The sequence below is a fragment of the Mus musculus genome, chromosome 11 (assembly GCF_000001635.26).
Source record: "Mus musculus strain C57BL/6J chromosome 11, GRCm38.p6 C57BL/6J".
NCBI classification, from domain to species: domain Eukaryota; kingdom Metazoa; phylum Chordata; class Mammalia; order Rodentia; family Muridae; genus Mus; species Mus musculus.
In genome coordinates this window covers 49,239,399-49,263,736 of record NC_000077.6, presented here as the reverse complement: position 1 = coordinate 49,263,736, position 24,338 = coordinate 49,239,399, and the positions used below count along the sequence as shown (strand labels likewise).

General features: G+C 46.6%; 1 protein-coding gene and 1 long non-coding RNA gene across 12 annotated transcripts; one reads left to right on the top strand and one right to left on the bottom strand.

Moving 5' to 3' along the window:
* Positions 1-709: 709 nt before the first annotated feature.
* Positions 710-19,546, bottom strand: Mgat1 (mannoside acetylglucosaminyltransferase 1). 11 transcript variants are annotated; one of them, XM_017314314.1, is made up of 5 exons: positions 19,398-19,541; positions 18,120-18,544; positions 12,063-12,187; positions 8,689-8,857; positions 710-3,166 (listed from the first exon to the last, which is right to left on the bottom strand). In XM_017314314.1, exon 5 carries the CDS (start codon positions 3,043-3,045, stop codon positions 1,702-1,704), a length of 1,344 nt encoding a protein of 447 aa, XP_017169803.1. In that variant the 5' UTR covers positions 3,046-3,166; positions 8,689-8,857; positions 12,063-12,187; positions 18,120-18,544; positions 19,398-19,541; the 3' UTR covers positions 710-1,701. The 11 variants fall into 11 exon arrangements, with proteins under 11 accessions (XP_017169803.1, XP_030101489.1, NP_001103618.1 ...); XM_030245629.1 differs by lacking the exon at positions 8,689-8,857 and adding an exon at positions 5,753-5,950; NM_001110148.1 differs by lacking the exon at positions 8,689-8,857 and having other exon boundaries at positions 19,398-19,546.
* On the top strand, positions 19,493-24,278 carry Gm51893. Its single transcript, XR_003949670.1, has 3 exons — positions 19,493-19,643; positions 21,104-21,181; positions 23,449-24,278. It is a non-coding gene; the product is annotated as a predicted gene, 51893 (long non-coding RNA).
* The last annotated feature ends 60 nt before the right edge of the window (positions 24,279-24,338 follow it).

Genomic DNA, 24,338 nt, shown 5'->3' with positions numbered 1-24,338 from the left:
ATCCCTGGCATGGGTCACTGGCCAGGCAGCCTAGTATAATGGGTAAGTTCTCTGCCAGTGGGAGGCCCTGTCTCAATAAGTAACATGGACAGTGTTCTGAGGAATAGGGCTCCCATAAAAAGGTATACATTTGTACCTACACACACACACACATACACACACACACGCACATGTACACGCACAGAATGCTGCCTTTGATATGTGTAAAGTTTCAGTCAACTCTGAGGGTGGGACAGACATACTCTGGTTGTCATTATCCTGACCAGGAGCCTTAGGTGCCACTGCATAGCCTGCCACATATGCACTACAAACCCTGGGCTCACTGGCAGCTTTCGGAGTTGCCCAACAGACGCTGCCTGAGCCAGCAAAGGGTATGCGGCACAACGTGGAACGTTCAGATGCCAGGGTTTTCTATTTCTGTTTTGCAGACCACTCCCAGACTTACTTGCCAACTGAGGAGCCTGTGGCCAGCTTGAGATTACCAGCAGGCCCGCAACCTAGGGCCCTCCTCACAAGCTGGCCTTGCTACCTCACCTGGCCCCATCCTCAACTGTCCCTGTCCCCCAAACTCCCCCCAACCCTATTTTTCTTCTCATTCTCTTTCCTCGAGGTGTCCACTTGCTTTCTGTCCTGTAGACTTTCCTCTCTCCCTTTGCCAACCCCTCCCCCACCCCTTCGCCTCCTTCCCTAGGACACACACACACACTTATTTTTCAGCAATTCAGCCTTTACTTTATTTTTGAAAATAATTCTGTAGATTCCATTTTCTTCCATGAAACTAAGATCAGGCAACAAACAAGGACACACAAATTTCTCTTCAGCCTGCCCCCTGCATCTTGGCCTGGGAAGATGTGGGAAGGCTGGGAAAGGCCGAGGACCAGAGCCGGCTCAGGGCCACAGATGTCCTGATCTCAGCTGCTGCCACCAGGAGCAAGCCCTCGGGGAGGAGCCCCTGAAGCAAACCCCAGGGGAAAGAGGCATGGAGCCCACTGTCTTCCACTAGGCCGCCCCTGAATCCTCCTAAAGAATGCGGAGAGAACTAACTTTCAGAAAGGAGGGGGGCCACAGGCAAGAAGACAGGGTACCCACGCATAGACTTTCCATCTCCCAACAACGCACTGCTCTGCTCCAGGACAAGAGCCACGTCAGCAGGGAGAGAAGCCAGGAGGTAGTGCCCCGGCAGCAGCAATCCACGCTAACTCTGACAGTGAGTCCCTCTGTTAGTCTCATCTGACCAAAGATCCATTCCTTCCTCCATAATCCAGCCCCACCCTGAGGGAAGGTTCAGAAAGGGAGGATGGGTACATAAAGAGGGCTCATGGGCTAACAGGGGCCAGATCAGGGTGGAGAGGCCTGCTGAGGAGAGCTGGAGCTGCCAAGCTCTCTGCAGATGCCCTTGGAGACATTACAAACCTGGCCCCAACAGGCCCAACCCTCCCCATACCACACAGTGGTTTCTTGTTCAATATGCCCCGAACATACCACACAATACTCCCTTGACAACAGGAGTATAACTCTCATCCTATGATTTGTGCACTAGAATGCCATTTGGGGGCTGGCCAGGACACAAAGGGAAGATCTACAGATCCAAGAGGGAGACACTGAGAGGGAGACACTGGCAGGATGGTGTAGCCCAGGCCCTGCAGGCCTGCCTCGGCTCAGCACGCGGCAAGGAGACCCAGGAGGGAAAGGCAGGTGCTGCTAATTCCAGCTAGGATCATAGCCAGTCCATGTCTGTGGGGGTGCCAGGTGCACACGCCGGCCCCGAAACTGGAAAGTGACAATGCCACGGTAGCCAGCCCTGGGGACACCAGACTTGAGGTCATCCATGACACCCAGGGCCTTAGCAAAGGCCTTGAAGCTGTCTCTGCTAGTGTACTGTACCCGCACCTCCCCCAGCTCCTTCTGATCATTGGTCCTTACTTTCTCCACCTGTAGCTGGGGGGCACCATAGACCTGGGCGAGGAAGTCCCGGTCATAGGCCTCCTGCTGCAGGTACGACAGGTCCAACTGGGTGAAGGGGACGAACTGCTGGTTCAGCTTGATGAACTTAAGATGCTGGTCAAAGAACTGCCCGTGGCTCACACCCTTGCGACCAAAGGTCATAGTTCTTGAAATTTCTGGACGAATACAAGCCCGTCCTTTCCGCTGCTCAGGTCGGCGCATCCAGTCGTCCCAAAAGGCCTTGGGCCACTTGGGCTCCAGCTCTGCCCACAGATCAGCCAACAGCAGCCATCCAAGGCCAGGAAAAAAGTCTGTTCGATAGAGCAGCTCAGGTTTGCTTGAGTCTACCATCTGCTCCTTGCCATTGTCATTCCAAGCAGACACACACCAAAGGGAGGGGTCTGTTCTCAGCAGTGGGTAGGTGGCCTGGAAGTACTCAAAGAAGTCTGGTGCCACTTCCAGATCATCCTCCACTACCACAGCGGCCGGGAACTTGAACTTGTTGAAGATCTGGCCTAGTGCCCAGCGGTAGTGCCTGGCAATCTTGTAGTAACCCTGGAACTTGCGGTGGTCTGGCTGCACGGCAATGTTACTCAGGTCCGGCTGCCGGATGTGTGTGACTGCAGTGCCATAGGAAGCAATGACCTGTGCTGTCTCTTCATGCCCACAGTCCTGACTGACAATAATGGGGAAACGCTCAGCTGAGGGCCGATAGTGCAACAACTTATCCAAGCAGCGCCGGACAGTGCTGCGGTCACAGGCAATGACCAGGATGGGGATCTGCACTGGTGAGGGGGTCACAGGCACACGGGGCCAGGCTGGAGGGGCCACAGTGGGAACTCTCCACCTCTGCCTCCACAAAGCATAATGCTCCTTGATTTGCTGCAACAGTCCCCTCTGCCGCTCCAACTCCGCCTCAGCGTCCTCGGCCAGGTGGATGACCTCACGGGTGAGGCTGGCAGGGTCATCACCAAGGGCGCTGTCTGAGGGCAGCCTGCCAGGTGCTGGGCGTGTCCAGAAGAAGAGAAGCAGCAGGGCATTCCAGCCCACAAAGATGATAGCACCCCAAAGCACAAGCCCTGCAGTCTGCTTCTTCAGCATCCTGGCCCCCGCAGGGGAGGGCAGGGGAGGGAGGGCTCAAGGCTGCCTTTGGCTTGCCTGGCTCAGGTCCCCACACTAAGGGTTTATTCTTCTAGGCTGAGAGTAGGAAGAAGCCATGTACCTAAAGAGGGGGAGAGAGAAAACCAATTGTTACCTCAAGTTTGTATAATTCCACACAGCAGTGGGGAGAGGCTGGGCACAGGTGAGAGACTGAGGAAGGAGGAGAGAGGGTGGCTGACTGCAGGATTAAGCTGACATGTTCCCTCTACCACTTCAAAACGAGCTAATGAGTCCTCAGGAAAGCAATGTGACTTGGACAAGGAGGCAGAGAATGGTGCTTGTGGAAGAGAGCCGAAAAATAATAAAACAAAATGGAAAGACTCCAACTCCTGGTTCCCTACCACACAGACTTCATCTCCTGCCTTTGATCTAGTCTAGGTCAGATCAGGAGTGAGAGGTAAGACCATTTAACCCCCATTCCTCATGTCAAACTGCACTAAAATTACTGATTTTTTTTTTTAATCAAATGTTCTAACTGACTTAGTGAGGAATACAATGCAAGCCAACACTTGTCTCTCTGTGTCCAGGTCACTTTGTTTGATACAATGATGTCAGAAGCAAGGCTAGGCAGCCTACACCACTCATGTTTATAGAGGCACTTCTCACAATATGCAAGTTATGTAATCAGCCCTGGTGTCGGTGACAGAGTAACAGATACACAAATGTGGTTTAGAAACACAATGGAGCAGTATCAGCCAGAAAGAGCATAATCCTGTCAAAAGAACTGTGTTAAGCAAAAGCCAAATATGTACATTTTCTCTCACTGTGGTAACAAATAACAACTTCAAAGTAGAGGGGAGGCCAGGTGTGGTGATGAACCCCTTTAATTCCAGTACTTGGGGGGAGAAGGAAGAAGAAGAGGAAGAGGAGGTGGTGGCTGCAGTAAGCAGGTCTCTGAGTCTAAGGCCAGCCTGGTCTACAGAGCAAGTTCTAGAACAGCCAGGGCTACACAGAGAGACTGTGTCCTGAAAAACAAAAGAAGGAGGGTAGTAGAAAAGATATAGATTATTAGGAAAGGGAAAGGAGCCTGCAGTCCAGAAGGAATGAGAAGGGGAAAGAGAGAGAGTGGGTACAACCAAAGCAAGATAGATGCATCTGTGTGGTAGTAATATATTAACTTTAAAAGCCATGACGCCCACAATCTCAATGGTTATTAATTAGCCAATACAAGTAGACTAAATGAAACAACTGAAGGCCGAAGTAGAACTATCTGTTTGCTGATATGTGAGGGTTTCTAGAAACAGTTATACTGCAATCAATGGTAAAAACAACTAACATACAAATATACTCATATCCACAATAATAACTAGAAGAAGTAATGGACATTAAAAAATTCTATGGAAAAATCCATGAAAACAAAATATTTAAAAATAAACTTAAGCATTCAAAAACTTGTATGAAACAAAATTACAATTTCTGAAAAACACTTCAACATCTCTCTCCTTCATTAAACCATACTGGAACCATCAAACACCTCAATGAAAATGCTTTTGCAGAGGCAGGCAGATCTCTGTGAGTTCAAGGTCAGCCTTGTCTACAGAGTGAGTTTCAATACAGCCGGGGCTATGCAGACAGGGAAATCCTGCCTTGAAAAAAAAAAAAAAACCCAAAAACAAATAAACAAACAAACAAAAGCAACAAAGCTGTTGTATGGAGCTACAAAAAAAAGTCAATAGAGCTCTCAAGAAGCAGCACACACATCAGAACACCAGGCAAACACTAACAATGAGTGGTAAGGAGGGACCTCTTAATGAGCTATCAAAGCAGTATCCACTAAAGGCCAGCAACTAGACAGTTATGAATAAGCAGACTAACCAATGGACTAGAACAGGGCTGGAATATACAGGCATTTGGGGAAATGTAAAATTGTATCAATATTCAAGAATAATTACCAAGTGCACCACAATTTTAAAACATTAAAAACAAAATAAAACAAAGAAACAAATGTAAAGGATGGGAGGAAATCCAGTTGCACAGAAAGGCTTTCTAATTATGACTCAAAATCTTGGTGTAACAAAAGAATGCTGGTATCCTTCTTACTTGAAAGACTGCTGTGTAGATAGAAACTGCACAAGGAAGCCAAAGAGCCAACTGGGTGCTTCTGTAGCATCAGCCACAGATACACAATACCACACTCGGGGGGAAAGTTCAAATAAAAAAGAAGTTTAATATATATATATATATATAGAAAATGAGCCAATAATGGTAACTTGTAAGAAATACATACCTACAGTCCTTAACCATATCAAAAAATGTTCAACTTCAAGCATAAGCAAAATGCAAATTAAAACTATCTTGAGATGATGTTACTCATGAAACTGGCAAAAAAAAAATAATAATAATTAAAACCTGACTAAGTCTCTTAGTGACTGCTGAGGAACCTAAGTTCTCAATTTGGGGCTGGAGGAAATCAGTTGAACTTTCGAGTGAGTGGATATATTTATTGTCTTTATTACAGTGATAGTTTAATATATATATATATATACACACACACACACACACACACACACATATATATATATATATATATATATATATAAACATTTATTTATATATATTTATTGTCTTTATTACAGTGATAGTTTAATGGATGTGTGTGTGTGTGTGTGTGTGTGTGTGTGTGTATATATATCAAAACAAACTGTACCTTTTAAATGCAAGTGTCAATTACACTCCAATAAACCTCTTCTTATAGAAAAGACACTAAGGGACCGGAGAGATGACTCAGTGGTTAAAAGCACTTGTTGCTCTTGAAGAAGACCAGAGTTCAGATCCCAGAACTCACAAGGCAGCTCATAGCCATCTACAGACAGCTCCAGTTCCAGGGGATTTGTCTCCTTCTGACCTTTGAAGGCATCAAGAATGCATACATACAAGTAGGCAAAACACTCATACATATAACATAGAAAAAAATCTAAAAAAAGTAAGACACTTTATCTTTAATATAATCATCAAGTAAAACTGGATGCAGACAGTAGGTTAAAGTATGTGTAGTGGCTGATAGCCACTGAGGTATCTAAGAGAGGACATGGCAATTCTCAGGGAATAAATACACAATGAAATCTTTGGGGCAAAGGTCTATGAAAGATGCCCTCAAGTAGTTCAGAACAGAAATTATCATAGCTACACAGAGTGAATGGAGCAAGACATTAATAACAATGAATAATACCTGTATGTCACTCTGAAGGGCCATTTTTATTCCTTAAACTTTTTTTTTCCAAATAAAGTTTCATAAGCAATAAAATAAGGCAACATGGAGTCCATTTCCGAGTGACTTCATCCATTAGTATTGCCCCAGGTGGGGACATGCAGTAAGGGAAGCAGAGATGAGCAGATTTACCTGGAACCCCTCAATCATATGCCTGCTCCTGCTAGGCTCTTGGAAGGGCCAGGACACAAGAATCAGCCTTGCTCTGTACTTACCCTATTCTCTATCCTTTCTAAAACTTTGAATCCCAGCTCTGCAGCCCTCTGATCTGGGTCCTGTCTTTCCAAGCTCCTGGCCATTAGATTTCCTCCTAAAACCAAGCACCCACACAATCCAGAATGCCATGTAGCAGAAACCTTGAGCCACTTCCTCTCAGCTGTGTCATTACACTACTTTCTTGAGAGATGAGAGATGCACCAGTTGCCAGGTCTCCTTCAGTCCCCTACAGAATGTGATCAATGTTGAAACTTTGCAAGAATTCCAATGGCCAGGATTTCAGGATTTCCCCCCACTTCCTGCTTTCTAAATAGGTGACCAAGTAGGGGAAAGTCTTTAAAACAAAAGGATGGGAGACAAACAGCGAAAGGAATTACCTTAAATGACTGGGATAGGACAGTGGCCTTGATTTGTCACTTCAGTTCTATCTGCAAGTTCTCAGAATGGCGGCAAATCCTCAAGAAATCCCTACTTACCCTTCAAGTGATTTTACTTTCAAATGACTTGTTTTCTCTAGATGTTGAACTAGGTGCAATGCATTCACTAGAGTGCAGATCAAAGCAAGCCTGGATTGCCTGTCAGCAGGATTTTTAGCAAGTCTACAGCCATTTAGAGTGGCTGGATAGCTCATAGAAAAACCTCTCTCTCTTTGGCTCTTAGTCTCTTCCTACCCCCCTCCTCAGCCCTTCTCTATGAACCCTCCAACAATACTTGATTCTTTTGCCACAAGAATGCACAGTTCCCCTGCTGAAGCCCTAGCTGCCTCTCCACACAGACTCATCAAGATTCCCTGTGTCATGTTCCTACATACTCTTCAGGGCAGGGCGTTCATCCACGTCTGGATGTTAGTAGTGTATGAACTTACACTGGCTGGGAATGATGCAGCATCTACATCTACATCTACATCTACAGCAGGTGCCATGTCTAGAGGTATGAGCCTTGGCTGATGGGGTGGAAGCTCCTCCAGGGAGCACTGCTCAGTCCCCTCTGGTACCATATGCACTTTGGTACAGATTTTAAAATAATTATTAATAATAATAATAATAATCAAAGCCAGATACCCAAGAAGCAAGGCTTGCCATCAGCCTGTGTTTTTCTATATCTGTAAGACTCAGTTTTCTCACCTCTAAGATGGAAAGCATAACTGAATACTTCAGCAAGTTGCTTTAAGGATTGGATGAGATATTCCATAGCATATTTAGAACAGTACCAGCTACATAACAAAATAAATGCCAAGATATTCTTTCTTGATGCCTTCAGATCATAAGAGTACACCTCCCCATTACCATCCACACCAGTGGAACCAGCAAAAGACAACACAAGGTGGGACCAGCGCCACGCACTGCCAAGCCACGAACTTCAACATTTAGATGATGCACCTGCAGCCTACACAGATGCACCTGCAGCCTACACAGCGTCTTCAGTATGAATGCCACATTCATGCAATCTCTCCACTGCCATTCCAATCCAAAATGCACCCAAAAAAGTTTTCAAAACCCATTTGATAATAACATCTCATTGCACCTCATCCGGCAGCATCCGATCTAATTTAATGTGAGGCTAACAATCTTCTCCATTGCACCTCGGTGTCTATTCGCAGTTCGCTACAGAAATAAGCATGGTGGATCACGGTGCAGTGTTCTGATCTTATAACAGAGTACGTACACCAGATCATTTTTTTGAGAATTTCATATACTGTATAACTTTTGATCACATTCACACACAGAGAGATAGAGAGAGAGGCAGAGATACAGAGACAGACAGAGAGGGAGACTAAACCCACCCACAACTTCCCTGTTTCCACTCCAATTTGTGCTGCCCATATACTCATGAGTGTCGAGCCATTCCCTGGACCATGGTGGACCTACCAGGAGCAACATTTCCTTTTTCATTAATTTATTCATTCACTTTAGATCACTATCACAGCTCCCCTCTCTCCTCTCCTCCCATTTCCACCCTACCACCCGCTTCCTCTCGTCCCTCCTCCTCTTCTCCTCAGAGAAGGGGCACCCCGACCCCATCCCCGGGGAACCAACCCACCCTGGCACATCCAAATTGCATCAGTACTAAGTGCATCCTCTTCCCCTGAGGACAGACAAGGCAGCTAGGGAAAGGGATCCAAAGGCAGGCAAGAGACTCTGAGTCAGAGAAGTACCCACTTCAATTGTTATGGGACCCACATGAAGACCACATTGTACATCTGCTACATATGTGCAGGAGCCTAGGTCCAGTTCCTGCATGCTCTTCAGTTGGTGCTTCAGTCTCCGTGAGCCCTGTGGGTCCAGGCTGGCTGGCTCTGGAGGTCTTCCTGTGCTGCGGGAGCCACGCCTTAAAAAAAAACCAAACTCATGCTTTTCTCCCACTGAAGCCAGCAGCTGTCCACAGCTCCTGTCAGGGGTTGGGCCTCACGAACCCCTTCTAACTCTAGAAATGTGAGCAGCCCTAGAAGCCTCAGAGTTATGCCAGGGTTGAAAGTTACCGTCCACTGCCAGTCCTCAGTTCACACCCTCTCACCTGGACTGTTTATTATGAATATTGTTTTAAGCTGGAACCTCTGATGTTAGCTCCCCAGCTAATCTAGTCTACCTGTGGCTTCTCTCTAAATACCTTCTGGTAGCAACAGAATCTTAAACACATTAATATTAAAAGCCTTCAGAAGCTGCCACTGCCCACAGGAAAAAGATGAAAACTTCTTAGTTTGACAGAAATGGGCTTCACAACAGCAGACTTTAATCCCGATGCAATCTCATTTCCAACCACAAACGACGTGGATCCAATACAATAGCCGCAGAAGGCTACTTATTTCTCCAGTAACTACTGTTGCACACTGTTGTGTCTTTGTTCCTGAAATGTAACCCATACCCCACCTAAGAACATTGACATCCTTTAGGCTTACGACATCCCAGATACAAGCGAGCCTCCCATGACGACTCTTCACTGCACTCTCTCCATGTTGTAACAGAATCCAAGACTGTATTTCCTTAGCTCTTACCTCACTCCTTAAGAAAAGAGGCTGTGTCCTCTACACCCGCTACGGTGCTTGGTCCATGTGTACAGTGTGATGAGAGGGTGCATGAAGGACCATCTGTAGTATTAACTAAAGAAGGGAGAATGACGATAGAAACAGCAGCCAAAGTGAAGAACTGCACTTTGCACAGATGCTGCCACACCTCCCCTCCTGTAAGCTTCTCATTCAGGATGATGGACGTCTTTCCTTGGGGGAGGAGGGAGCACCACATTCCCTCGTTCTGATTCTGAGACCCTGTGACTCCTACAAGTCATCCCTAAAAGACAAGGCACCTGAGTGTGATGGAGCACACCTGTAATGAGGCAGGAGACACTCGGGAAGGTTGAGCCGAATCCAGGCTACAGATCAAGGTAGGACATTGAGGGTCCAGCTGACCGCCCGCCAGAATCAACCACAGAGTATGAAAGGGAACCAGCCCCATTGGACTGCGACATGAAAGCCCACAGCCCACAAAGTTTGGAAGTTTGGGATAACTCATTACAGCAGTCATTCAGTCCTTGCAATCACGAGAAAATGGACCAGAATTCCCGAGAAGCAGGGTGAGAGCTCTCTGGACCTGCTCCCTTCAGGTCCCCAGCCTCAGTCTTAAAGACAACTGTACTTACATTTCTTACCAGTATTTTTATTTGGGGGCAAATAACAAATTGCTTCAAAATTCTTTGGCTTAAGACTGTAACAATCACCTATTTCCTCATCCAATAGCAATAGCTGAAGAATTTAGAAAGTGGGGCACAGAGGGAAGGACCTGTCTGTTTTACGTTGGGACCTCGGGTTGGAAGACTCAAAAGCTAAGGCTAGCCTCCTATAGATGCATGGTCCATAACACATGTGTAATCTAATGTTGATGTTGACTGGGACACTGGCCGGAGTCACCATCATGTGCTCCTTCATGTGGCCCAGGCTTCCAGTGAACTCAGTGGCTGGGTTCCAAAGAGAAGGAAGTGCTCCAAGACGTCAACGGCATGGCCAGTTGAAGCTTTTTCTTTAGGCAGCCTTGGCTCACTTTTGCTTTCTTCAGTTCCTAAGGAGACTGCTAGTTCCTACCATTCCTATGAGAGAGCAATGAGGTGGAGAGCCGGCTCAGCTGTTAAAAGCACTGGCTGCTCTTCTATAGGACCCAGGTTCCACTCCCAGACCTAGATGGCAGCTCTGAACTCTCAGTAACTCCAATTCAAAGGGCCTCTTTAGGCCTTTGAAAAAAACAGGCATGCAAGTGCTGCACAAACATACATGCAGGCAAAACATGTATATGCACAAATATTTTTTAAAAAGAGAAATGAAAATGGAAAACCCTACCAGTGTGTGAGAAGAGGACAAAGTTAAACTGCAACAGCACTTATGAACAAAGCCTCTTGAAAACTCTTTTGCCATATTTTCCTTTTAAAAATAGAATACCCTAGGCGGGGCATGGTGGTACATGCGTTTGATCACATACTCCAGAGACAGAGGCAGGCAGATCTCTGTTGAGTTTAAGGCCAGCCTGGTCTACAGAGCAAACTCCAGGACAGCCAAGGTTACATAGAAAAACCCTGTCTCAAATACATACATATATACATACATACATACATACATACATACACCAAAACAAAACATAACATACAACAAGAGCAAGCAAACAAATAACAAAATAAAATATCCATCAACCCTGAACTGAGTTTTTAATATATCAGTTATGAGATTTGCCTGTAATATGCACACTCAGTTTAAAACTTGCTTTCATGGTTCCAGTGTTTTTAGGACTCCTTTGAGGAAACTAGCAGGTGAACCCACACCACCACGCACAACAACATTTGCACCATGGTGGGGTGAGACCTGAGTCTCGGCATACTGAAGGTTCTGCCAGCTGCCAGGTGGCTCTGGCAAGTCTTGCCAGTCCCTCTGGGGCCTTCTCACATTCTAATCTGAAGGAGCGCATAAGAGCAGGCTCCTTTCTAAGACGGTGCACATAGTGCAAGCTTGCCTACTACACCTGATGCTCCTCCTGCCTCAGCCTGCAGAGTTCTGATATTACAAGCGTGCACTAGCACATCTAGCTTCTAACACTCTGGATTCCATGCTTGCCCCTCTCTGTCAGAGGCTGTTTCTTAGGCAACAAGCAAACAGCAAATAGTCAACTTCCAGCCAGGAGCAGTAGAGCAACCATTACTCTAGCCTTACAACTAAGTCTCGAAATGGAAGAACCGTTGATGAACTGTCCCTCCTGTTTCTGCTTTGCCAGTATGATAGCAAGCACAGCTTAAACAAGTACAGAGCACATAGTGTCCATCACAGATAACGGCTCTCTAAGTGAATTACTTTCTTGTTAGACTCTGTATGATGTACCAGGCTCCATAATTTCAGAGGGGAAGAAGAACTGAAAAGAAGTCCGAGTAGATATGCTAAATAATTCAAGAGTATAGAGGGTAAGACCTAGGAGGGATACAGGCTATTCACCTGGGAACAGGTCAAAGGGAAACACAATGCTGCTATAGCCTGGCACCAGACAGACAGCCCTGAAGCCGTTACCTGAAGAACCACTGCCTCAGTTCCTCTTCTGTAAACAGACAACCGACTTTTGTCTTCTCCACCGCCCTTGATGTCTGGATTAGAATGGCAATACCTTGACGTCCGAAGCAGAAAGTGAGTTTAACCTGTTGCAATGACATGGAGTTTGAACACACTGTAATACAGCCTTCTGAGAAACAGAAGTGGGATGTAATGTTGCCATTACTGGTGATCTCCATGCTAAAAAGTCAAGGACTAGTGACTGGAAACGGGAAGACCCCAGAATCAAGGACGCTCTAGTCTAAATAGTACTAATGACAGGCAATCAAGCTGGCCAGCAATATTCTCAAGCACGAGAGCCTTACAGTAGCCAAGGTTAAAGAAAAAGAAGCTTCACCAGAAGGCCACTCTTCCATGGAGACTCGAATGGGTGGGCCACAGTCCCTCTGAACCACATTTTGAACAATGGGGGGGCTCTGCACCTCTTGGGAGCCCCCTGTTCCAAACATACTAGAAAGGAGGCTAGGAAAAAAAGTTTTCTTGCCAAATCACATATTTCAACATTGAGTCAAATTTTCCTTGTGGCTGAGCAAAAGCCAGCCCTAGTAACTTATGAAGCCTGGACGCTGGGGTGAGGCTTGCATAAAGTCCACTTTCCACTCCAGTCTCCCACTTCTTCAGGGCGACCCCATCTCTCCCCTGCCCTGCCCTGCCCTGCCCCGCACCCAAGGTGCCCTCCTGCCGAGTTTCACAACAGCTCCTCCTGGAGAAGCCACCCTCCCTCTAGCAGCTGAAGGCCAGGAATCCTGTAGCTGTGCGTTAAGTTCCCACTTCCCCGCGTGGGGGAGACTGCGCGCTGCGCGGCCCCGGGCGGGCCCGCCACTCTCACCGCCCTGGCTTTGGAGCACACTCGGGACTCAGACCCGACTCCCCTGGCTGCGCGGCCTCTCTCCTCCGGGGTCCTTGTCCTCCTGGGACAAGCCCCAGGACTGAGGACGCTGGCGTCCCCCGGCCCAGCTCACCGGATCCTCTCAACTCACCCCGCCTGGAACCAGGCTCGCCCCGGACCGGCAACACCCAGCGCTGGAGCGGCCTCGTCCGGTCTGGTTGGCCTTCCTGCTAGCCGGCAATGTGGTCCTTCCCCGGGAGGGCGGGGCGGCGCTCCCCAGCCCCTAGGCCCCTCTGTTGGTCCCCGCCCTGCCACGGGCGAGTCCGCGCTGGCCCCTCCTTCCAGGGCCTTCCTCTACTGCTGACTTCCTGATCACCGGTCAAGATCTAAACAACGGGTCTTCCCAAGTCCCCCAACTTCGAAAGGCAGTGGTAGCAGAGATGTTTGTTTGAGGCCCTTTCCCTCTCAGTTGCAGCTCCTGTGTAGATGCCAACCCCACTCACACCCTGAGCCTTGTCCAGTAAAGACTTTTCCCAAGAGTGTCCCTTGTCCAGCCCAGTGAATCTAGAGATTCACCGACTTTGAGGGGTGCAGCACTTGGTGGTGTTAGAAGCGTTTCCTCAGCAAGAAGAGCGTTCACCAACCTCAATTCTAAGAACCTGGGAACCATTCCTCTATGCGAGGGAAGTTGCAGACTATTAGTTGAAAAAAAAAAACAGCAAGAGAGGGGTGAGGGTGTGCAAGCAACAAGTATTCGGTTTCAAAAGGGAAGATAGGGAGGAAACACCTGCTGCCCAAGGTGGGTAAGAGCCAGCCTGCCGCCGTTTCAGTTCTGTCTTGTGTGTGTGTGTGTGTGTGTGTGTGTGTGTGTGTGTGTGCCCCTTTATGGGCGGGGAAACCAAAGTCAGGCCTGTACACTGAACCTAAGTCCTGAGGAAGGAAAGAATCAATCACAGGCTTTTGGAGTAACCCTAAAAATGAATGGGAGGGGGAAGGAAACCCCTGGATCTGTATTCCTTGGTATTTTTTTAAAGCAAAAGAAACATGGGAGGGGCAGGGAGACTCATCAGGACCCAACTGAACAGAGTACTTGGTAAGTACCTCAATCAGAGCCTCAAGCAGCCTGAGTGGGGGAGGAAAGATGACAACCAGGAGTTTCAGGGTCTGATTTAGATGTCAGCAGTGGCCCCGGAGCACAAACTATTTCTGAGATCTGAGCCGTGCATTATTAGCAACTCACAGTAAGCCACATCTCACTGACAGGACCATTTTGGAATCAGAGATGTCTGGGAATCCCTACTGTCCACTCACCATGGTACCACAGCCCCCACTGGCTCCCACATCCTGCTGTGCCTGGCCCTCTGCATAAGCCTTGGCTCCAACCACCCTTGGATCTTTCACCCATGAGGGGAGCAGAGGCACTGCCAGTTGATTACTAGATATACTCAACCTCAGACAGACCCTCCTACCTACAGACTTCATCACTACTGTTCCAGAGTCCCCAAGGTAACCGGGACTTTTAGGTCTGTGCTTACTGAGTGTTACTCACTAACTTGTTCGTACCAGACACCAGGAATTATGCAGAAAGTGGGAGTACCTTAAGGGCCCTTGTGGGCAGGTGAGGAAGTAAAACAAAGTTGTCAGGAGACACTAGGAAGCTGCCCTTCCGTCCAAGCCTGTTTTCTTGGCCTCTCTGTACACTCTCCCGCATCTCTGCAGAGCTCAGCAGAGAGAAGTCTGAGGCTTTGGGTGTATGGAAGCTGTTAAGTCAGAAGTCATAGCCAGATTTTAGATTTAGGCATTTCAGCTTCCAAACCTGGTACCCTGGTGAGCCCTTGAGAAGGACTGCTGAGATGGCTTTGTGCCCATGTGACAGGACACAGTGGGGCAGCGGAGAAGCTTCACAGTAGCAGCTGGAATTCTGCCCTCACGTAGAGGAAAGGGCTGACGCATGAGGGAGGGAGGAGGACTGTGTGTGGGTGTGGTGTGTGTATGCCCACTATTTCCAGTTTAGCTGACTGCACAGACTGTGACAGGAAAGTCAAGCCCATGCATGTGCCAAGAGAATGCCAATGTTTATATACTTTAGGCCTCTTTCTACTTCCCATAAAAAGGAATTAGGGACTTATAGCCTTCACACTCAGTGCCAAAGTGTGAGAAAAAAATGACCAAGTTCCCTGGATGTGTAAAAAGTTGGGAAACTGGTCTGAAGATATCCAAAATATAAGGAGCACAAATCACCATCCTGGATAAAATCCATACATAGTAGGTCCTGAAGATGGTGAAGACGAGGCAGCCCAGGCCATGTCAGAGTGACTTTCCTGCCAAGGCACTTAGACAGGAAGCAGGTCAGAACACAGAAACTCCCCACCACATCCATCTCTTCAGCCCTTTGTTTAAATTCCAAGGCTCACAGAATGATCCCCAGCAAAAAGGCTACCCTGCCTCCGAAAAAAAATAGGCTACAACATAGAATTTGGATTGGGTAAATTTTAAACAAGGGTAATAGTATTTGGTCTAAGCAACAAGCACGTATCAGTACTGAGGCCTTGGGCTCTACAGAGCTTACACTAGGGAAGAAAGTAAGAAATGGGAGCTGCCTGTCTAGACTCTGGGGATGAGCCTGGGATCAGATTATGTGCAAATGGAAAAAACAGGTAGATCTAGTCACAGGATAACAGAGAATTAAGAGGTAATATGCTTGCCTGCTTACTCTGCTACCACCAAAAAGGAACTTAAGAAAAAAAAAAGTAAAAACTTCCAGGAAATTGCTGCTCACAAACTCCAGCCTGGCTACCTGAAAGTGTTTGCAGTTTGGAAAGGACTCATGCTCTGAATTTCTGAAGAAACCTTGGCTTAAAGCCGTTAGAGGAAACAAAACCAAAGTGTTAAACTGGTGTTTAAGTTTCCTTTCTCATTCTTCCTAACATGTCTGTCCCAAACCACAAAGTGATAGAGAAAGAAAATCAAGCTTACTAACAATGTAGACACTGAGCAATGCCTCTGAAATCCTTCATTAGCTACCTGCGCTTCCTTTAGAATAAAGTAAGGTCTAAATAAATCCACTTAAAAATCCCCACACAACGTGTGATTAAATTTACCACCAGTCCTGGCTAAACAGCCTGACACACTTGAGTGTGGTACCCTAGCAATCTGCTGATCCCATGAGAAGGCTGGAAAGAAATGTCTGACCAAAGAGTCACAGGAGATGGGAGAGCTGGGTTCTGGCAGCTGAAAGCCTCTATCTAGCTCATGTTACAGAGGAGAGGACTTACCAGAGAGGCTGTCAGGGCACTCAGTTTCTCTCCCTGGCAGGCTGATGCTAAAGGCAACTGCACAAGTACAATCAGCATATGCCACACCCCTTCAGTGAGCTCTTACTGCTCAGGGCCTCCATAGCTCCTCCTCAAACTAGAAAAGCAATCCCCACACTGAGGGAAAGCAGACAACAGACCTGACACTTTGAAAGCCATCAATCAATGCAACACACCTCCTCAGTACTCTGGGTGCTTTAGGTACTCACGGGCCAGGAGGGACTCCTCCGTAGGACTAGGAAGTCTTCTAGAACATATCATGCCCTATAGGTCACTCAGGAGGCACTGCCATAAGAAATCATGATCCCCATACATGAGCAAAGACCGGCAACCATGCATTTATTGAGTGGCTGGAGGGAAGGTGACGCATCCAACCATGATTCACACACAAAAGTCTGGTCTCTTCAGGAGTCCAGACAAGCTTCAGACAAGATAAACAGCTCAGAGCCAGAAGACCTATTCAGGGCAGACTTCTCAGGCTTCAGGCCACTGAGGAAAGACAGGGACTCCTATGACAAGAAGAACAGTCGTTGTCTTCAGTGACTGCGATGTCCCTCTGTAATTGACTTACAGGCTCAATGAGTCTCGCTAGCCCTGGCCAGCATATGCTGCCTCAAATTCATCCACCGAATCTCTTGCTTTTTGCTGTTGACATCATCACTAAGAAAAGCAGGCACCTTGGTATAAGTAAACTGAGCTTCCAAAAAAAAAAAAAAGTCCAAGCAAAGTGCAGGCAGGTACCAAGACAACTAAGAACAAACTTGCTTGGGTGATAAACAACCGAAAGAGAACTAAAAGCCCAAGAGATGCCAGTTTGGAGGCAGTTGTCACCTGAGAACAGATGGGATATGACTCAAGAGAAAAGGCCCAGCACCCATTCCGAGAAATACAGTTCTGTCTTCTCTCTAGCTCTTCTTAAAACTTCCATCCCCAAAGCTGCAGGATCCCTCAATTTAAGTTTTCCTAAAACTGTCCACCTTTATATAACATGATGAAACCATTGCCCTGCAGGCCTTCAATCAATATGTCTGCTGTGGCTCTAGCCAGCATGTTCATTCAATAAAAGAACCAACTTCCATTCAGAGCTTTTCCATGTGTTACAATAAACAAGAAATCCAGTATAGTTAATGTTGCCGTTTTATATGTACAAGGCCTAGGGTACTTTCAAAATGTAAAAATTATTCCGTTTGTTCCTAGTAGCAACCTGACTGAAATATCTTCTAGTGTGAGGAGAAGGGGACAGAGGTGATTATCATATCTCGAGTTGCACATTGACCAGGAAAGTCTGAGCTCGACCACAGATTTACTGTTCCCCAAACTCAAGCTCTGTTTGTGTTCTTTCCAGGACATTTCATGACCTAAGCTTCCTTACTGCGGAAGGAAGGAGGCAGAGAGATGGTTCAGTAAGCTATCTAACCATTTCTTACCCTCCAGCTCCCTTCCCCACCTCCCTTGAAGTCTTACTCTGTCAACAGATTTCCAAAACAGAGCAGCCTGCATCGGCCAGAGTAATCCACTTCAGCCTTAGCCCAGGCTGATTTGAAATCCTATTATCTCACTGGAAGAAAGGCTTTTAAAGGTAACTAATCCAACAGCCCGCCTGAAGCCTGATTTCCTTGAGGGCTCTCCTTGACCTAACCTCACCTACCTAAACTCACAGTCCTTTACCAGCTATTCACTGTACTGTCAGTGAGGAACGGGAAAGAAACAACTCCGCCCCCTTGAAAGAGTGAAGCAGAGGTGACCATCAGGATAAGGGTTCTTATCAGGACACGGGTGCTGTGACTTCCGACATGGCTGCATTCCCAGACCTTTCCCATTCACGCTCCCTGTACAACAACAAGGTACTAAGTAATAAAGTAACCGAAACCTTACCTTTCTTTTCTTCTCTCTGTCGCTTCCCTGAAGATCATCAACCCCGCCCCCTCCCCCAACCTAATACTTCATTTCCAAAACTGAGAATCAGATCCCCCAAAGTACAGCTTCTCTCCACTTATCCAGGTCCAAAGTCCATGGCCACGTGCACCCTGATGGGGAGGAGTCTGGGGGGGGAAGGGGTGTGTCCGGGCCCCTCCCCCCCCACTCCTGACTTCAGTGTCCCTCCCAGGCGCGTGTTACATCCCTTCATCCAGCTGGCTTTTACAGCTCAGAGGCCAGTGGTAGAGAGATTGCAGGGATTAGGCCATCTCTTGCTCAGACAAGAGAAGTCATCCACTGGTCCACTTGTGTTCTGCCGGGGCTCAGGAGAAGAAACAGGCTTTAACACCAACATGGCCCGGGAGGCTGATCTCTGTGGGAACCTGTGGAACATTTAAACAGTATGACACTCTAATCTAATACATGCCCCAGTGGATTTCTAAGACTTCCATATTCACCACACTCCTTTACCGTGTTCAGTCAACAAACTCTCTTGAGTACGCCACACAATTTGTATAAAAAGTACATCCTTCATGCACATACTGTATCCCCATCATTTTGAGCATATGTGTTTATGTGTGTTTGTGTCATGCCTATTCTCAGAGCAGAAATGTTACCAAAAGTACTGTCGGTATGGGAAGACTGTCTTCTAAAAAAATACAGGAATAGGGTCTACTGTTCTCTAAAACACCACTTACTAATCCTCTCTCTCAAGGTTCTCTCGGAGTTCAGTGTTTTAATCTCCTACCTCCTGTCAGTCCTACCCAGCACTAGCCTCTGGCGCCTTTCACAGGCATTCCCTGCAACCTCACCTCCCCCACTGTTTCCAAAACTATGCCAAGGATGCAATTCCCAATTTCTTTCAAACTCCTTCACAGGGCCACTCCCGAGAGCACTCTCCTGGAATATTTGAGGCCTGTGTCCGGTTTGCAACAGCCCCAATTTCTCAGTTTGGGAGCCCTTCCTATTGCCCCATCCCCTGGCAGTACACACACACACACACACACACACACACACACACACACACACACATGAACCCCTCTTCCTGTAGGGGCGTGGCCGACACATGACACCCCCCACCCCCCAAGAACTTAACTCCTCCCACCCTTCCCTTCCAAACCCCGCGCTCAGCGCTCGGCGTTCTCACGGCACAGTGACACTGAGACCCTCCCTATACTCAGAACCCTCCCTTCCGCTGCGCCTAGGACTCAGTCCCTCCCTGCACGGGCTGCTTACCTGGGCCCCGCCCATCGGTCCGGGCTGGGAGCCTCCGCCCTCCCGGCTCCAGATCCAGGCCGGGGCCAGGTCCCTGCCGCCCGCAGGCCCCACCCCCTCGACCCCCTGCGGCCCGGCCCTCCCCCTCGCGCTCCTTCTCCCCTCCCACCAGACACCGCAGCCACTTCCGCCTGTCCTCCGGAAGTAGGTCCTGGGCAACCGCTGGCTCCCCACTTTCCCCCCCCCCCTCCATCATCAACGCGGGAGGTGTGTCTGCACGCTTGGGCCAGTTGTGCAGTGTTCACGAGGTGGAGGGCGGGCGTTGCAGAAGGCCCCTGGGAAGATGTAGCGGGGGGCTCGGGGCGGGAGCAGTCCACCAGGGGGCGGGGCGTAGGCTGAGGCCTAGAGCGGGAGCGTGCGTCACTCAGTGCGGCGCGAGAAGCAGCGCGCTTGCGCCGCCGGTCCTCCAGCCGGTCGCTCGCGTTGACGCTCTGGCTGCCAGAGGTGGCAGGAACTAGGGCGGAAAGTGGAGGCGGGACCTGCGTGGCTGCCCTGCCTCTGTCCTGATGCCAGGAGGTCGCCTAGCAACTGCCTGGTGGAAGTAGCTTCTAGGGTCACGGACCCTTTTAGGCACTCTTTATGCTAGCAAGCCAAAGCCTGTTCTAACAAACCTGTTACTGAGCTGAGCTGCCTGAGTAGCAGTGCCGGAAAAAGTTTTATTTCATTCATCACTATTTTCCACTGCCTCGCTGGATGAGGTAGGACCTTTCTAAAAGGATGAAGAGCACTCGGTTACTGTTTACCGAACATGAACTTGTGCTGAGCTCTTAATAACTAGTATATGATTATCCACCGGTCAGAACCCCAGATACGATCTACTAGAGCAGCAGAGGTTTAACGGAGGTTGCGATATGTTAGAGCTGATGGGGTAATTGGCCAGATCTGTAACACTTGGTCACATGGTCATGCCTCTAACTAATACCAGCTGACTTAAAAGAACCTAATCTTAAGACTGGAGAAAGGGATCCGCAGCTAAGAATACTTGCTATTCTTACAGGATTCAGCTCTCTGCACCATCATGGCTATTTAAAATCATCTGTGACTCCAGTAGGATCTCATACCCTCTTCTGCCTTTGGTCCACCAGGCAAGCATGCAATGCACTTCTATGCATTCAGACAAAACATTCACTCACATAAAATTTAAAAAATCTATCAAAAACCACACTCAGGGCCAAGCAGTGGTGGCGCACACCTTTAATCCCAGCACTTGGGAGGCAGAGGCAGGTGGATTTCTGAGTTCGAGGCCAGCCTGTTCTACAGAATGAGTTCCAAGACAGCCAGAGCTATACAGAGAAACCCTGTCTCGAAAAAAAACAAAAAACAAAAACTACACTCAGAAGCACTGGACTTAGAAGACCAAATTACACTGTTGATTTTCCTAGAAACAATACCCTTTACATCTAAGGATTCTAGTTTTTATTTTATTCAGTTCTGCCAGCAACCAGCTGTTATACTTGGAAAAGTTGCTAAAACTTTCTGTACCTCAATTTTCTCATAACTACGCTTGGAATAATGAAAGTCCCTCACCTTGCTCAGTTAGTGTGACCACTGATTTAATGCATAAGTGCTTAGAACTTCCCAGTCTGTGTACTTAGGGCTCATAATATCTGTAACCATTCTTATAATTTATTCACAAATATGTCTATGTTTTGTTCTTCTCTGTATAGTTTTGCTGTCCTGAAGCTCACTGGGTAAACCAGGCTGTCCTCAAACTCAAGGAGATCCATCCTCTCCTGGGATCACAGGTGTGCACCGTCATGCCTGGCCTCTGTGTAGTAATCTGACTGTTTTTAGAATATCTTTTACTTATCTCCTCTGAATGTGTAACTCATTAGTCATTGCACCATTTTCTAAAATCATTCACTTCAGCAATTCCAGGTGGTAAGGATAGAATCTTCTAGAAGACTAAATTCCCCCTATTCTTTTTTCATGTTCTTTGTAGCTTTAAAAAATTCTTTTTTGTTAATTTAGCTAGTGTTCCCACTTCAGATGTAGAACAACAGAGGATGGAACAAACCTAGACACCACAAAAGCTAAGGTGTAAAGCTTCACAGATGCTATGACAAATCTGAGTGGAATCAGCATATTAAGCCACATGGTGGGAATTTCACCCCTTGGATAGGACTGAGGCTGGGCTATGTAAGTGCACTTAGAAAGTGGAAGCCCTCTTGCCTCGTGTCACCAAGAAAGGTGTATTTACTCTTTTGTGTCTTACTCTGACTTATTTAATCCTTGAATTGTGATTTTAATTTATTCTACTTTGGATGTTCCTTCCTAGTTAAATTATGGACTTCTTAAGAGTAGACATCCTGTGTACCTGAAAACCCTTATCCTTATCTTTGTTCAATTTAATTAATATTTTACTGGCAGGCTCAGGTGCTGTCATCTTTCTTTGTGGGCTCCAGAGATTAGGTTTCCCTTTACGAAGCTAGGATACAGAAACCTAGCATTTATCTGGCCAGAAGTTCTCATACAGAACTGATGGGACATGAGTGTGCAGACACTTTTAAAACTGGAGCTGATAAATATCTGTAGTACTTGTGAGTGCACAGGCAGTCATCAGAAGCCAAGGTGCTGTGTACAGTGAGGTTTAGGGGAAGCACTTGCAGGGCTTTTCCTGTTTGCAAACAGAGACTTGACCATCTGCTTCCTGTGGTCCATAACCTGGCTTCTATTCTTGGAGTTCTTAAAATATGACTGATAAGATAGAGAAAGCCAAGTATTTCTTTTTTTTTTTTTTTTTGGTTTTTCGAGACAGGGTTTCTCTGTGTAGTCCTGGCTGTCCTGGAACTCACTCTGTAGACCAGGCTGGCCTTGAACTCAGAAATCCACCTGCCTCTACCTCCCAAGTGCTGGGGTTAAAGGTGTGCACCACCATGCCCGGCTATAATCACATTTTCGTATGAGGTAAATCACACTGTCCCCTATGGACATTATGTTGCTTCATGTTAAATACATTGCTTGTTGAAGCTGTATTTCTAGGACCCAAATCCATCTCATAATGTTAATCCAAGCTAAAGAGTGCTAATTTCAGGGCATCATAACTCCCGAGCTTCCTGTGGCCACCTAGGATGAGATTCAGTTTTAGTAAGAGAGCAATATTATTGATCATTCTGTGTTCCAAAGTGCTGCATTGGGCATTGAGGGTGGCTACCTTCTAAAATCCTACTTGCTTGGTTTCACATTCATAAATAGTTCCCCACAACTTCAAAAGCTGCCAGGAGCCATCTAGGAGGCGCTAAAGACTACCAGGTGATCTTCCTGAGATGGTTCCACCGTGGACTGTAAAGTTAAGACGTAATCTCTTTTTTAGGCAAGATCTAGGAGATTACATTTAGAAAGGATTCCAGCTATTAATATGCTTTTCCTGTTTTATTAAAAATATATATTAATCACAAGGTATTAGCCCACCCTTTTGAACAGATTTTTGCAGAACAAAAATCATACTGTCTTATAGTGATACTATATAGACAAATAGATGACTTCTTAATTTTTAATGGTGATTCTATAAAATGTCCTAAAATTATATTAGTAATCATTATGTTCTTTTATAATAGAACTGCTATTAAGTCCTTTCTGATGTCAAAACTGCAAAGAGAACTCTGTGAGTCTTCAAGTGTCACAAGTTAATTGCTTTTGAGATAGAAAGCAGACATCTATAACTTAGAGAACATCCCAAGAGGTTGTAAAACAAATTAACCCAAGGTCATGAAAGGGAAACTAATAATTTTTTGTAGGTGGAAAGACAGGGTTTATCTATGCAAAACTTCAGTGATAACTTAGTTATAGTCTTTAACGCTCCATGAACCTGTAGAGCTGGTGACAGATAATGTTTAACCAAATAATTACTCTTAATAGATAAGCATGTAAACATTCTCTGTTGTGAACTTCTCATTCAATTTTTGACTTGAATTTATGTTTGAACTTCTAGTGAACTTTTGTAAAAAAAAAAAAAAAGGGGGGGGGGGTGGGAATACTAGGAATAACCACTTGATCTGTTTTCCTACAAAAGGTACAGAAGTCTCAGAAAGATCGCATTGCCTAGCATCAGGAGCAAGGGCGTTACTGTTACAGAGCAGGAGAGAGCAAGATTAGAGGAAGAGATCAAAGAAGAACTTCTTTGGAGAATTTTAAAGAAAGAACTTGTTAAGAGAACTTTTAGAGAGAGAACTTTGTGGAGAACTTAGAAATAAAGATTAAAATCACTTTTCAAGGTGTCCCTTTTTCTTCCTGTGACTTTCATTAGCAAGCTGGGAGTCAGAGCTGAGAAGTTTCTGCAGAGGAGGGACAAAGACTACTTAGCCTTCCTCTGTTTTGCTATCAGTTGCTAAACATCAGTGACTGCAGCTTCTGGCCTCAGATGAACTCAGACAGGCAGGTCAGCTACAGAAGCAAAGTGACTTAGGCTTAAGATAGGTAAATGTTTTATTATTAAACAGAAACCCTAAATGTCTCATAAGAGCAAGTCTCGCCCTCGCCAACACTCTTCACCACTCTACTACCTTCAAGAGAACCAGAAAGAAGAATCTCTGGGGCTGCCCCTGGCAAAAAGCACTTTTATCTTGATAAATACACGTAAATTTTAACATCATAACCAAAAAAAAATACAATTAAACAGTGCCAAGTACATTCATACTTTCATGTAACCAATCTCCAGAACTCCTTTCATCCTCTAAAACTAAAAATGGTGCCCACTAAGCAGTAACTTGCCATTCCTTTGATGGTCGGCCCAAGCAAACAGCCACTATTTGTGTCCATTGACATGGCTGCTCTGTACACTTCATTTTAGTGAGATTATGTGTTCAGAACTTCAATTATCACATTTATGTGGAATACCTCACATATGTATCTCCAGCCCAGATGTCTCTACTGAAATCCAGACTCACTGGAAGGTCTTTTAGC

Bases quoted from the DNA above. Each gene is read 5' to 3' on its own strand.
- Mgat1 (NM_001110148.1), bottom strand. From the start codon at position 3,045: ATGCTGAAGAAGCAGACTGCAGGGCTTGTGCTTTGGGGTGCTATCATC.